Raw genomic sequence first — 15,444 nt, 5'->3', positions numbered from 1 at the left:
GTGAGTCGTGTTACACGTGAGCATGAAACTTGAAATAGCCGACAGCCGCGCTGTCGATTCTTTGACTACTAGTGGCTTGTGCATTTCGGCCGGGGAGGGGTTGCATTTATAATAAAGTGTGTGTGTGTGTGTGTGTGTGTGTGTGTCTGTGTCTGTGTGTGTGTGTGTGTGTGTGTGTGTGTGTCTCAGATTACAGGCGCTCAAATAGCTCTTGTAGTTGCATTAAATACATCCAAGCTGCAACGTAGGCTACTATTTTCTCTAAAGTTTTGGCCTCACTTGGCTTCCTCAAAAAAAATCCCCACGCCACTGCCGACCAATGACAACCTTTTTATCTAACCAAGGCGGCAGAGACCGACCAATCACAAACAGAGTTAGTCTCCAACGGAGTAGGACTAAAAACGAGTGTGAGGAATTGTCAACAACAAGAAAGATGGCTGCAGAGATGGCTGCAATCAACAGATTGTCTGATGATTCCGCCATCTAGACAGTATCAAACGATCTGGACTATAGAGTTTGACTAAAAGAAAAAACAACGACAACATTTCAAGGAGACATATTATACCACCAGGTGTGAGTGGGATTAGCCTTACAAGCCGTTTTGAAAATCTGCCCCATATGACATCACTGGGTGTCATATCTAGGTGGCACTGGGCATGTCCACCTAGATCTGTGCTGGATAGATGAGCATCTCTTACTTCAGTCCACTGGGTAGGCTGGTAGACTGATCTAGCCAGCACAGATCTAGGTGGACTCGCCCACTAGTGATGTCATATGGGGCAGATTTTCGAAACGGCTTGTAAGGCTAATCACACTCACATCTCCTGGTATAATATATCGCATTTAGGTTGTTAGCCAGAGTTAATTAAGTGCCACTGGTATGTACAACTTTAATTTTTACTTTTTTAATCAGCAGGGCACTGCAACACCAAGACCATTGCTATAGAAGATGGTCAGATTTTATATTCAACATTATATTCACACAATGATCGCTTTAAAAACCACCAACGTAAGCAAGACTTGAAACCTAGTCTACAGAACTTCAAACTGCAGGACTTACCACTGAACCACTTAGAAACTAACTCGACCATGTCGCAAAGTCTATTTTAAATTGACTGCTGTTTAATTTGTGACATAAGATATCCCACAAATATCTTCAGTCGCATTGACACATTTGGCGTGACCTTAGACAACGGGCCAAATAGATAGTTATTAAAGTATGCATCTGTGCCCAGCCCACGCCCTACACCAGTACCATCCCCACGTCATGGCCACAGGGTGATGACTACGAAGCAGTGGGCACCCCAGCCCCCCCCCCCCCCCCCCCCCCCGTACTGAAAGTAGCCCTGAAAATGACTGAGACAAAAAAGGGTTCAGCCGTAGGCACATTATAAAGGGAGTTTCACATAATCTGCTGAGCCCAAGGTTGCCTACGTCAGACATGGCACCTTTTGCATTCCTGTTGTGACCACTAAGGGAATAAACCAAAGGGCCAGCCGCTTCAGGGCCAGATTCCACAACGCCATAGTCCCCCCCCAAGCTAAGTACGCAGAACATCACGGGATATGGCAGGCAACTCTCAGTCCAAGCTGTGGAAAAACACAGCTCCTCCCAGAGCAATGGCTCCTCCTGCGGGAGGAGTCACCTGCATGAAGACTCACACACACCCTAGATCGGTGGACCTTCAGAGCGGCCAATAGACGGTTGGCTTGAGTCTCCCCTGTGCACATAGTCATACCTCCTGCAGCCGCTTGCCAGACGGTGCTTTCTGTCTTACTTGTATCAATAATAATAAACTCAACTGAAGCCACATCCTTGAAAAGAACCCGGCAAGGTCTCTTTGGCAACACTTTTGTAGTTCAGTGGTCATCATTTTTGCCATTGATAGAAACGGTTTTCAACCCTGACACAGACACTCAGCCGTACTTGCCAAGTATTCTTGCATGCAAAGTTTTCTTTCATGCTCAGTAGCCTTACAAGCCATGAGGCATAACATGCTAAGTAGCCTTACAAGCCATGAGGCATAGCATGCTAAGTAGCCTTACAAGCCATGAGGCATAGCATGCTAAGTAGCCTAACAGGCAATGAGGCATGACATGCTAAGTAGCCTAACACTTAGTAGCCTTACATGCTAAATAGCCAAATATGTCTCTAAGTCTGTTTGTAGAAGTCTGTGAGTGAGTTCATTGAGACAGATTACGATAACAAGATGATTTATTGGTTAAAAATAGATCTTCACATTCAAATTTACACATTTTATTAAAAAATACTTTACGGCGGAAAATTATGTCAGCTTTGCATTCTGGGTAAAATCAGCCACGAGAACAAGCTGTAGCCAATACAGATATCACCATCCATCGACAACGAGTGAGCGGGTCTTTATGTACCCTACGTTATTGTGTTGTTCACGTTTCCTCTGAATGTGAAACCAGACGCTGTTTCCTCTCGGGAGAACTTCTTCTGGTTACTTCTGGTTTCAACTGGTTCTACTGCTTCATGTCCCCCCAGTATGAAGAATCCACAAGGTCGGAGGGCTGTCCTGAGTCCTGGAAGACAAACACACAATGTAGCACATAACTAACTGACATTTAGGGCATTTAGCAGCAGTTTTATCCAAAGCGACTCACAATAAGAACATTTGTCAAAAGAGAAACAACAATATATCGCTGTCGGTACAGTAAGGCTGATCATAGAAGAATGCTACAAGCTGCTAAGTACTATTTTTAAGTGGAAGGACATACGAAATACAATAAGTGCGTACAATAAGTGCCAGGACGTGCCAAGATGCTAGTGTGTGTGTGTGTGTGTGTGTGTGGGTGGGGGTGTGGGTGTGGGTGTATGTGTGCCTTTGTCTGTGTGTTTTGTGTGTAGTAACAGTGTTGGTGTTTTTTTGTGCGTGTGCTACCAGATGCGGTGTGTGTCTGTGTGTACTGAAAGGTGACGCCGTGTGTGTGTGTGTGTGTGTGTGTGTGTGTGTGTGTGTACTCACAGTGTTTTCGCTGTACAGAGGGTTGTCAATGGACATCATGGCAGCTGGGACGGCCTCAGTCTCGTTCTGAAACACAAATACGATGTCTCCTTTTGATGTGGCTTTAGTATGGATTAATAGTCATTAGTCATCATCACACGCTTTGATCAATACTCTTCTGTATAATACATATACAAATATATAGGCTACATATAGGTGGTTATATATATATGTATATGTGTGTGTGTGTGTATCTTTTACTTTGAAGTATTGGAAGTTGAAGGGAGTCTTCTGGCGTCTCCACAGGAAGTAGCCCACCGCTCCCATCCCCAGGCCACACAACAGAAGAGCTACCAAGATGGCCGACACACCGCTGGAGGGGGCAGGGCTTTGAGATGAAGTGGCCTTGGCCTGTCACACACACACACACACACACACACACACTGGAATTAACATGGTTGATAGGTTACCCTGGTTATAAACAGCACTGTCATCGTTTCTTAGAGACTTAAAGCCAAGCCCAAAGGCACTGCAGAGAACTCCTGGTTATTTTGGGAATCCTATGGGTTATGCTCGGAGAGAGAGACCAACTGGTTATACTGGGAGACCTACTGGTTGCACTGGGAGAGAGAGACTCACTGGTAAGGTTAGCAGAGAGAGACCTACTGGTTACACTTGGAGAGAGAGACTTACTGGTACGACTATGAGAGAGAGACCTACTGGTAACACTGGGAGAGAGAGACCTACTGGTAACACTGGGAGAGAGACCTACTGGTAAAATTGGGAGAGAGAGACCGGGGTGGGGCTTGGAGACACCTACCTGTGGGGGCGGGGGTTGGAGAGACCTACCTGCGGGGGCGGGGCTTTGAGAGACTTACCTGTAGGGGCGGGGCTTGGAGAGACCTACCTGTGGGGGCGGGGCTTGGAGAGACCTACCTGTGGGGGCGGGGCTCGGAGCGGGGCCTGAATCACGTGGATGATCCCGTTGGTGGCGGGAACATCCCAGTCCAGCAACAGCTGCTGGTTCACCAGTTTATCACTCTGCCAGAATAACCAATAACCTGGTCAATAATCTGATCAATAAACTGATCAATAAACTGGTCAATGAACTGATCAATAACCTGGTCAAAAAACGGATCAATAACCTGGTCAATAATCTGATTTATAACCTTGTCAATAACCTTATCAATAACCTGGTCAATAACCTCATCAATAACCTGGTCAATAAACTGATCAATAACCTGGTAAATAATCTGATCAATAACCTGGTCAATAAACTGATTTATAACCTGGTCAATAAACTGATCAATAACCTGATCAATAAACTGATCAATAACCTCATCAATAACCTGGTCAATAAACTGATCAATAAACTGATCATAACCTAATCAATCATATGATAAATACCCTGATCAATCAACTGATCAGAGACAGAGTGAGTGAGTGAGTGTGTGTGTGTGTCACCTGGTTGTTGCCGTGGGTTACGATCAGATTGGCTCCCAGCCAGGTGCGGACCTCTTCCTGGTGTTGGAGGTCCTGGTAGAGACGCCTGCTGTGATTGGCTGAGACATGATACTCCAGATCTCTACCTGACAGAGTCTACACACACACACACACACACACACACACACACACACACACTAATTACACTGGTAGTTGTAGTGGCAGTCAAACTGGTAGTCGTCCTGTTAGCCATACTGGAAGTTGGACTGGTAGTCAAACAGGTAGTTCTACTGTTAGTTGTAGTGCTAGTAATACTGGCAGTTTTACTGGTAGTTGTACTTGTAGTTTTACTGGTAGCTTTACTGGTAATTATACTGGTAGTTGTACTCGTAGTTCTACTGGTAGTTTTACTGGTAGCCTTACTGGTAGCTTTACTGGTAGCTATACTGGTATTTATAATGGCAGTTGCACTTGTAGTTCTACTGGTAGCTTTACTGGTAGTTGTACTGGTAGTTGTACTGGTAGTTGTACTTGTAGTTGCACTGGTAGTTTTACTGGTAGTTTTACTGGCAGTTGTACCAGTACCTGATTGGTCAGGAAGCCGTCGTTGTGAGGAACAAAGAGCATGACATCAGATCCTGCGCTGGACAGGAAGTCCAGCAGCTCTCTTCCTTTCACCGACAACCCGCTGTAATCCAGGATGAACTACAGACAGACAGGTAGACAGAGAGACAGGTTGGTAGGTAGACGGAAAGACAGGATGAGTCTGCGTGTCTGACGTACAGGGGTCTAGTCTTTATAGACGCATACTGCAGCCAATCAAATCGCCTCACTCTAAAGCCGATGTGTGGATATTAATACAAGAGAGGACACCAACAGGTGACTAAAAACAATCCTATTATTCCACATTTCTTTAAAAAATATATAACGCCTGGATTTTTCCTGCTTCTTCCTGCTTGTTATTGCAAAATGGATCCAAGAAACGCGTGGAGTTTATTTGCATAACCGCGATCTGATTGGCCGACGGATCCGGCGCTGCCTGAAAAGCTGAACATTTCTCAACTTTTTGACGCAGGCCACGCAGCCGAATGGACGGACGGACCCAAAATGCATTTCGCGAACGCCCCATGTAGTCAAGAGACCGTCGACGGACGACGGTAGTGTGTGAACAAGGGCCTTGTGCGTTTCGGCCGACCGTCCAGCCGGAGCCGGCAAATCCTGTGCCCAAAACCGCACATTTATGAAACCACACTCGGAGGTGGTTTCAAATCAATCCGGACCTATGCGGTTTCGTGATACGTGTGGACGCCTGAAACGCAAACGATGACGCAATTAGCCCCCCACCCAGGGTTCGAGTTAGGTGGGAGCCAGTGGGAGCTGAGCATCCATAGAGAGAGGTCTGGCTCCCATTAAAGCAGCAAACGTGGGGGTCCCTGAAAATACAGCAGCATAATATTGTACTTACAAATAAAGCTACTTTCCCTTCCACATGCAGAGTAATATTGACGTTAATTAAGGGATATTAGAACGCCGGTCATCATCGGGAAAATAAGCCCAGACAGGGAGAACCGGACACCGATGCGAAACGGAGGTGTCTTGCTTCGACCTGAAGGGGCTTATTTTCGATAATGATCAGCTACTTGCCAAACTAAAAAATAACTTCACAAGGTGTCTATTTATTTACAATTTAGCCAAAGACGTTGACGTCGCTTAAACGAAGACGCTGGCGTTGTTGTGAAGGGCCCATGCAAGTGAACGGAGCGTTCCACGGCATTGAGAAGAGCCAAGTCATAATAGCCCATATTTACGTCCTATATTGAGAAGGGTCCAGCTGCAGGCTTGGGCGTTTCCGTCATGACACAAGAACGCCCATTAGGCGTTCCTGGTAGCTTTTCATCGACCAATCACGAGGTGTTTCGAAAGGCATACTGGGTATCGCAAGGCATACTGCGAAGCACAGTCGCAAAGCATACTATGCTTTCCTTCCTTAATGGCAATTTTACCTCTCGTTAGATTTAGCAATCATGGAGCCCCCACTTGGCTAACGTTAGTTCTATGCTACCTGTACTTGAAACTGCTGACTGAGAAAATCGAACTAGCGAATGTTCCGGAAGTTGACAGCCGTGCGAAGAAGAAGGGGTTTCGGTGTTGACGGTGAAAGTTAGGCCGGTTTATAGCAGAGTTTCCGTTGTCGGTTATTACCGGTCATTGACCGGAAAAAAAGGAGGAGGACCGACAATTCTAAATGTCACCGGTCAGAATGACCAGTGGCGACTGTACATTAGGGGCAAGTCGCTACTCTCACAAGAAAAAAATAAAAGAAAATGAAAATGAAAAAATATATATATATATAAAAAATTGAATATATATATTTTTATATATATAGATATATGTATATATAATGTGTGTATATATATATATATAAAAAAATATCTCCCCAGAAAATACTATAAAAATAACAAGTTCAGCGCTTTTATTTAATTTTTAGTCGACCCTGGCTTAATTGCTTCTACCGGCTGAGTTCGTCTGGAGGGGCAAGAGGGGCTCTAGCCCCACCAGCCCAATGCAATGTGTATTGGACTGGAAACATTAAAATGCGCATGCTCAGAGTGTTTCTCAGTTGAAGTGAACGGAGATTATTTTTCTTCCTGGTGGGGCTAGCCACTAGCCCAATGTGTCCATGGTGTGGGTTAAATATCTCAGGATGCATTTCGCATTTCGCATTCCTGTTTCAAAATATCAGTGTGTAAGCTATAAAATAGGCTACATAGGAACATTTTAAAAGTATAACAAAGATGGAGGCCTGTTCAACATATTTGCATACTATTATTTTAAAATGAAAGAGGGGTTTTGTTTTACATAATTTGTTTATTGTATTATTATTTTTTTTAACCTTTATTTAACAAGGAAAACATCTTATTGAGATGTTTTCACACACACGCACACAGCGACTTATTGTATAAGTCGCTGTGTGTGTGTGTGTGTGTGTGTGTGTGTGTGTGTGTGTGTGTGTGTGTGTGTGTGTGTGTGTGTGTGTGTGTGTGTGTGTGTGTGTGTGTGTGTTTCTATTCTATACAGCGTTACCCTTTACGTTTCATTTGATAAAAACGACAGTGTTACCCCTTATGTTTTTTTTCCATGATGACTGATGAAAAACTGTTACCCCTTATATTTTATTTGACAAGAACAATTATTTATTTATTTTCAAATGTTTTTTTTTCATGACGACCAATGACTTACGACAGTGTTACCCCTTATATTTTCTTTGACAAAGACAACAGTGTGACCCCTTATTTTTTTTTCATGACGACCGATAAAAAACGACAGTGATACCCCTTATGTTTCTTTTCATGATGACCAATAAAAAACAACAGTGTTACCCCTTATGGTTTTTTTCATGACGACCATAGAAAAACTACAATGTCACCCCTCATGTTTCATTTGATAAAACGACAGTTACCCCCTATTTTTTATTCGATACATTTCAACAGTGTTACCCCTTATGGATTTTTCATGACGACTGATAAAAAACGACAGTGTTGCCCCTTATATTTTATTTGACAAAGAAAACAGTGTTACCACTTATGGTTTTTTTCATGACGACCAAAGAAAAATGACCGTCACCCCTCATGTTTCATTTGATAAAAACGACAGTGTTACCACTTATGTTTTTTTCATGACGACCAATAAAAAACGACAGTATTACCCCTTATGTTTCATTTGATAAAAACGACAGTGTTACCCCTTATGTTTTGTTAATGACGGCCGATAGAAAATGACAGTGTTACCCCTTATGTTTTTTTCATGACGACCGATAAAAAAACACAGTGTCACCCCTTATGTTCTATTTGATAAAAAAAATGTATTTGATAAAAACGACATGTTTTTGTTTTTTTTTACATGTTTTTTTTAATGACGGCCGATAAAAAATGACAGTGTTACCCCTTATGTTTTTTTCATGACGACCGATAAAAAACAACAGTGTCACCCCTTATGTTTTATTCGATAAAAATAATTTTGGGATAAAAACGACATGTTATTTTTTTTTTTTTTATGTTTTTTTTAATGACGGCCGATAAAAAATGACAGTGTTTCCCCTTATGTTTTTTTTAATGACGGCCGATAAAAAATGATATTGTTACCCCTTGTGTTTTTTTTCGTGACGACCGATAAAAAACAACAGCGTTACCCCTTATGTTTTTTTCATGACGACCGATAAAAAAACACAGTGTTACCCCTTGTGTTTTTTTTCATGACGACCAATAAAAAATAACAGCGTTACCCCTTATGTTTTTTTTAATGACGGCCGATAAAAAATGACAGTGTTACCCCTTATGTTTTTTTTAATGACGGCCGATAAAAAATGACAGTGTTACCCCTTATGTTTTTTTCATGACGACCGATAAAAAAACACAGTGTTACCCCTTGTGTTTTTTTTCATGACGGCCGATAAAAAACGACAGTGTTACCCCTTATGTTTTTTTTAATGACGGCCGATAAAAAATGACAGTGTCACCCCTCATGTTTTATTTGATAAAAACGACAGTGTTACCCCTTATTTTTTTTTTAATGACGGCCGATAGAAAATGACAGTGTTACCCCTTGTTTTTTTTTTCATGACGACCAATAAATAACAACAGCGTTACCCCTTATATTTTTTTTCATGACGACCGATAAAAAACTACAGTGTCCCCCCTCATGTTTTATTTGATAAAAACGACAGTGTTACCCCTTATGTTTTTTTTAATGACGGCCGATAAAAAATGACAGTGTTACCCCTTATGTTTTTTTCATGACGACCGATAAAAAACAACAGTGTTACCCCTTATGTTTTTTTTAATGACGGCCGATAAAAAATGACAGTGTTACCCCTTATGTTTTTTTCATGACGAACGATAACAAAACACAGTGTTACCCCTTGTGATTTTTTTCATGACGACCAATAAAAAACAACAGCGTTACCCCTTATGTTTTTTTTCATGACGGCCGATAAAAAACGACAGTGTTACCCCTTATGTTTTTTTCATGACGGCCGATAAAAAATGACAGTGTTACCCCTTATGTTTTTTTCATGACGACCGATAAAAAAACACAGTGTTACCCCTTGTGTTTTTTTTCATGACGACCAATAAAAAACAACAGCGTTACCCCTTATGTTTTTTTTCATGACGACCGATAAAAAACTACAGTGTGATTTTTTTATAAAAAACGACAGTGTTACCCCTTATGTTTTTTTTAATGACGGCCGATGAAAAAATGACAGTGTTACCCCTTATGTTTTTTTCATGACGACCGATAAAAAAACACAGTGTTACCCCTTGTGATTTTTTTCATGACGACCAATAAAAAACAACAGCGTTACCCCTTATGTTTTTTTTCATGACGGCCGATAAAAAACGACAGTGTTACCCCTTATGTTTTTTTTAATGACGGCCGATAAAAAATTACAGTGTTACCCCTTATGTTTTTTTCATGACGACCGATAAAAAACAACAGTGTTACCCCTTGTGTTTTTTTTCATGACGACCAATAAAAAACAACAGCGTTACCCCTTATGTTTTTTTTCATGACGACCAATAAAAAACTACAGTGTTACCCCTTATGTTTTTTTTCATGATGACCAAAGAAAAACGACAGTGTCACCCCTCATGTTTTATTTCATAAAAACGACAGTGTTACCCCTTATGTTTTATTTCATAAAAACGACAGTGTTACCCCTTATGTTTTTTTCATGACGGCCGATAAAAAACAACAGTGTTACCCCTTACGTTTTTTTTCATGACGACCGATAAAAAACTACAGTGTTACCCCTTATGTTTTTTTTCATGATGACCAAAGAAAAACGACAGTGTCACCCCTCATGTTTTATTTCATAAAAACGACAGTGTTACCCCTTTTGTTTTTTTTCATGACGACCAATAAAAAGACAACAGCGTTACCCCTTATGGTTTTTCTTTTTTTTTTCATATTTTTTTTTTTCATGACGACCAATAAAAAACGACAGCTGTAACCCTGTCTACGTTTTTGCAGGGATCCGAACCTGAGCTGTTTGGAGTATTAACCTCCGAACTTATCAATGACCATCATGACACCGAATAAAGTCAACACAATGGTTATACTTGACTTTATAATTCGCATGAAATAGAGATATGAGTCTTCCAACAGAGGACATCAACCGGACTTGAACCCCGGTCTCCGGGGGGGTTAGCTCACAGCTCTCTCCACTACCCACTGTGATTTATATTTTATATATGTCTGTGGTTATATATGACAGTACAATAGACATGATAGCATTACGTTTCAAATTAAAGATATGTTTTCCACAGAAAATGAGCAGCGGTCACCAGTGGGTTAGGCAGAGTACACTCCACTGCACCACTGAGGCGATGAAAATTCACAATGATCAATCATAAATAAAGAGGATATAAATTACATTAAAATGCATGTGTGTTTTTCTATTATTTCCCTTGTGTTTTTTTTCATGACGACCAATAAAAAACAACAGCGTTACCTTATGTTTTTTTTCATGATGACCGATAAAAAACGACAGTGTTACCCCTTATGTTTTTTTAATGACGGCCGATAAAAAATGACAGTGTTACCCCTTATGTTTTTTTCATGACGACCGAAAAAAAACTACAGTGCTACCCCTTATGTTTTTTTTCATGATGACCAAAGAAAAACGACAGTGTCACCCCTCATGATTTATTTGATAAAAACGACGGTGTTACCCCTTTTGTTTTTTTAATGACGGCCGATAAAAAATGACAGTGTTACTCCTTATGTTTTTTTCATGACGACCGATAAAAAACAACAGTGTTACCCCTTATGTTTTTTTTAATGACGGCCGATAAAAAACGACAGTGTTACCCCTTATGTTTTTTTCATGACGAACGATAAAAAAACACAGTGTTACCCCTTGTGTTTTTTTTCATGACGACCAATAAAAAACAACAGCGTTACCCCTTATGTTTTTTTTCATGACGGCAGATAAAAAACTACAGTGTTACCCCTTATGATTTTTTTAATGACGGCCGATAAAAAATGACAGTGTTACCCCTTATGTTTTTTTCATGACGACCAATAAAAAACAACAGCGTTACCCCTTATGTTTTTTTTCATGATGACCAAAGAAAAACGACAGTGTAACCCCTCATGTTTTATTTGATAAAAACGACAGTGTTACCCCTTATGTTTTTTTTAATGACGCCCGATAAAAAATGACAGTGTTACCCCTTATGTTTTTTTCATGACGACCGATCAAAAACAACAGTGTTGCCCCTTATGTTTTTTTCATGACGACCGATAAAAACGACAGTGTTACCCCTTTTGTTTTTTTTCATGACGACCAATAAAAAGACAACAGTGTTACCCCTTATGGTTTATTTTTTTTTTCATATGGTTTTTTTTCATGACGACCAATAAAAAACGACAGAAACCTGTCTACGTTTTTGCAGGGATCCGAACCTGAGCTGTTTGGAGTATTAACCTCCGAACTTATCAGTGCACCATCATGACACCGAATAAAGTCAACACAATGGTTATACTTGACTTTATAATTCGCATGAAATAGAAATAAGAGTCTTCCAACAGAGGACATCAACCGGACTTGAACCCCGGTCTCCAGGGGTTAAGGTCACAGCTCTCTCCACTACCCACTGTGATTTATATTTTATATATGTCTGTGGTTATATATGACAGTACAATAGACATGATAGCATTACGTTTCAAATTAAAGATATGTTTTCCACAGAAAATGAGCCGCGGTCGCCAGTGGGTTAGGCAGAGTACACTCCACTGCACCACTGAGGCGATGAAAATTCACAATGATCAATCATAAATAAAGAGGATATAAATTACATTAAAATGTATGTGTGTTTTTCTATTATTTCCCTTGTGTTTTTTTTCATGACGACCAATAAAAAACAACAGCGTTACCCCTTGTTTTTTTTCATGACGACCGATAAAAAACGACAGTGTTACCCCTTATGTTTTTTTAATGACGGCCGATAAAAAATGACAGTGTTACCCCTTATGTTTTTTTCATGACGACCGAAAAAAAACAACAGTGTTACCCCTTATGTTTTTTTTAATGACGGCCGATAAAAAATGACAGTGTTACCCCTTATGTTTTTTTCATGACGACCGATAAAAAAACACAGTGTTACCCCTTGTGTTTTTTTTCATGACGACCAATAAAAAACAACAGTGTTACCCCTTGTGTTTTTTTTCATGACGACCAATAAAAAACAACAGTGTCACCCCTCATGTTTTATTTGATAAAAACTACAGTGTTACCCCTTATGTTTTTTTTAATGACGGCCGATAATAAAACACAGTGTTACCCCTTGTGTTTTTTTTCATGACGACCAATAAAAAACAACAGCGTTACCCCTTATGTTTTTTTTCATGACGACCGATAAAAAACTACAGTGTTACCCCTTATGTTTTTTTTCATGACGACCGATAAAAAACTACAGTGTTACCCCTTATGTTTTTTTTCATGACGACCAATAAAAAGACAACAGCGTTACCCCTTATGGTTTTTCTTTTTTTTTCATATATATTTTTTTCATGACGACCAATAAAAAACAACAGCTGTAACCCTGTCTATGTTTTTGCAGGGATCCGAACCTGAGCTGTTTGGAGTATTAACCTCCGAACTTATCAATGCACCATCATGACACCGAATAAATGCAACACAATGGTTATACTTGACTTTATAATTCGCATGAAATAGAGATAAGAGTCTTCCAACAGAGGACATCAACCGGACTTGAACCCCGGTCTCCAGGGGGTTAGCTCACAGCTCTCTCCACTACCCACTGTTATTTATATTTTATATATGTCTGTGGTTATATATGACAGTACAATAGACATGATAGCATTATGTTTCAAATTAAAGATATGTTTTCCACAGAAAATGAGCCGCGGTCGCCAGTGGGTTAGGCAGAGTACACTCCACTGCACCACTGAGGCGATGAAAATTCACAATGATCAATCATAAATAAAGAGGATATAAATGACATTAAAATGTATGTGTGTTTTTCTATTATTTCCCTTGTGTGTTTTTTCATGACGACCAATAAAAAACAACAGCGTTACCCCTTATGTTTTTTTTCATGACGACCGATAAAAAACGACAGTGTTACCCCTTATGTTTTTTTAATGACGGCCGATAAAAAATGACAGTGTTACCCCTTATGTTTTTTTCATGACGACCGAAAAAAAACAACAGTGTTACCCCTTATGTTTTTTTTAATGACGGCCGATAAAAAATGACAGTGTTCCCCCTTATGTTTTTTTCATGACGACCGATAAAAAAACACAGTGTTACCCCTTGTGTTTTTTTTCATGACGACCAATAAAAAACGACAGCGTTACCCCTTATGTTTTTTTTCATGACGGCCGATAAAAAATGACAGTGTTACCCCTCATGTTTTTTTCATGACGACCGATAAAAAACAACAGTGTTACCCCTTTTGTTTTTTTTCATGACGACCAATAAAAAGACAACAGTGTTACCCCTTATGTTTTTCTTTTTTTTTTCATATTTTTTTTTTTCATGACGACCAATAAAAAACGACAGCTGTAACCCTGTCTACGTTTTTGCAGGGATCCGAACCTGAGCTGTTTGGAGTATTAACCTCCGAACTTATCAGTGCACCATCATGACACCGAAAAAAGTCAACACAATGGTTATACTTGACTTTATAATTCGCATGAAATAGAGATAAGAGTCTTCCAACAGAGGACATCAACCGGACTTGAACCCCGGTCTCCGGGGGGTTAGCTCACAGCTCTCTCCACTACCCACTGTGATTTATTTTTTATATATGTCTGTGGTTATATATGACAGTACAATAGACATGATAGCATTACGTTTCAAATTAGAGATGTTTTCCACAGAAAATGAGCCGCTGTCACCAGTGGGTTAGGCAGAGTACACTCCACTGCACCACTGAGGCGATGAAAATTCACAATGATCAATCATAAATAAAGAAGATATAAATGACATTAAAATGTATGTGTGTTTTTCTATTATTTCCCTTGTGTTTTTTTTCATGACGACCAATAAAAAACAACAGCGTTACCCCTTATGTTTTTTTTCATGACGACCGATAAAAAACGACAGTGTTACCCCTTATGTTTTTTTAATGACGGCCGATAAAAAATGACAGTGTTACCCCTTATGTTTTTTTCATGACGACCGAAAAAAAACAACAGTGTTACCCCTTATGTTTTTTTTAATGACGGCCGATAAAAAACGACAGTGTTACCCCTTATGTTTTTTTCATGACGACCGATAAAAAAACACAGTGTTACCCCTTGTGTTTTTTTTCATGACGACCAATAAAAAACGACAGCGTTACCCCTTATGTTTTTTTTCATGACGGCCGATAAAAAACGACAGTGTTACCCCTTATGTTTTTTTCATGACGACCGATAAAAAAACACAGTGTTACCCCTTGTGTTTTTTTTCATGACGACCAATAAAAAACAACAGCGTTACCCCTTATGTTTTTTTTCATGACGACCAATAAAAAACTACAGTGTTACCCCTTATGTTTTTTTTCATGATGACCAAAGAAAAACGACAGTGTTACCCCTTATGTTTTTTTCATGACGACCGAAAAAAAACAACAGTGTTACCCCTTATGTTTTTTTTAATGATGGCCGATAAAAAATTACAGTGTTACCTCTTATGTTTTTTTCATGACGACCGATAAAAAAACACAGTGTTACCCCTTGTGTTTTTTTTCATGACGACCAATAAAAAACGACAGCGTTACCCCTTATGTTTTTTTTCATGACGGCCGATAAAAAACGATAGTGTTACCCCTTATGTTTTTTTTAATGACGGCCGATAAAAAAACACAGTGTTACCCCTTATGTTTTTTTCATGACGACCGATAAAAAAACACAGTGTTACCCCTTGTTTTTTTTTTCATGACGACCAATAAAAAACAACAGCGTTTCCCCTTATGTTTTTTTTCATGAAGACCGATAAAAAACTACAGTGTTACCCCTTA

The 15,444-nt window shown here is 39.9% G+C and overlaps 1 protein-coding gene across 4 annotated transcripts in view; it reads right to left on the bottom strand.

The window, feature by feature from the left end:
- Positions 1 to 1,471: 1,471 nt before the first annotated feature.
- The window catches only part of stab1 (stabilin 1), a 65,232-nt gene continuing 51,259 nt past the window's right edge, over positions 1,472 to 15,444 (bottom strand). For 2 of the 4 annotated variants that reach the window (XM_056606989.1, XM_056606991.1), the window contains exons 66-71: positions 4,997 to 5,116; positions 4,433 to 4,567; positions 3,905 to 4,009; positions 3,230 to 3,379; positions 2,990 to 3,055; positions 1,473 to 2,546 (exon numbers count right to left, since the gene is read on the bottom strand). In XM_056606989.1, coding sequence (XP_056462964.1) covers positions 2,487 to 2,546; positions 2,990 to 3,055; positions 3,230 to 3,379; positions 3,905 to 4,009; positions 4,433 to 4,567; positions 4,997 to 5,116 — 636 coding nt within the window. In that variant the 3' untranslated portion in view covers positions 1,473 to 2,486. Of the gene's footprint in view, positions 2,547 to 2,989; positions 3,056 to 3,229; positions 3,380 to 3,904; positions 4,010 to 4,432; positions 4,568 to 4,996; positions 5,117 to 15,444 lie in introns of those variants that run through there. The other 2 variants (XM_056606990.1, XM_056606992.1) reach the window with 2 other exon arrangements.

Source organism: Gadus chalcogrammus, chromosome 13 (genome assembly GCF_026213295.1).
Source record: "Gadus chalcogrammus isolate NIFS_2021 chromosome 13, NIFS_Gcha_1.0, whole genome shotgun sequence".
NCBI lineage: Eukaryota > Metazoa > Chordata > Actinopteri > Gadiformes > Gadidae > Gadus > Gadus chalcogrammus.
Note: the sequence above shows the minus strand (reverse complement) of the source record. Positions and strands in the feature narration are given on the sequence as shown.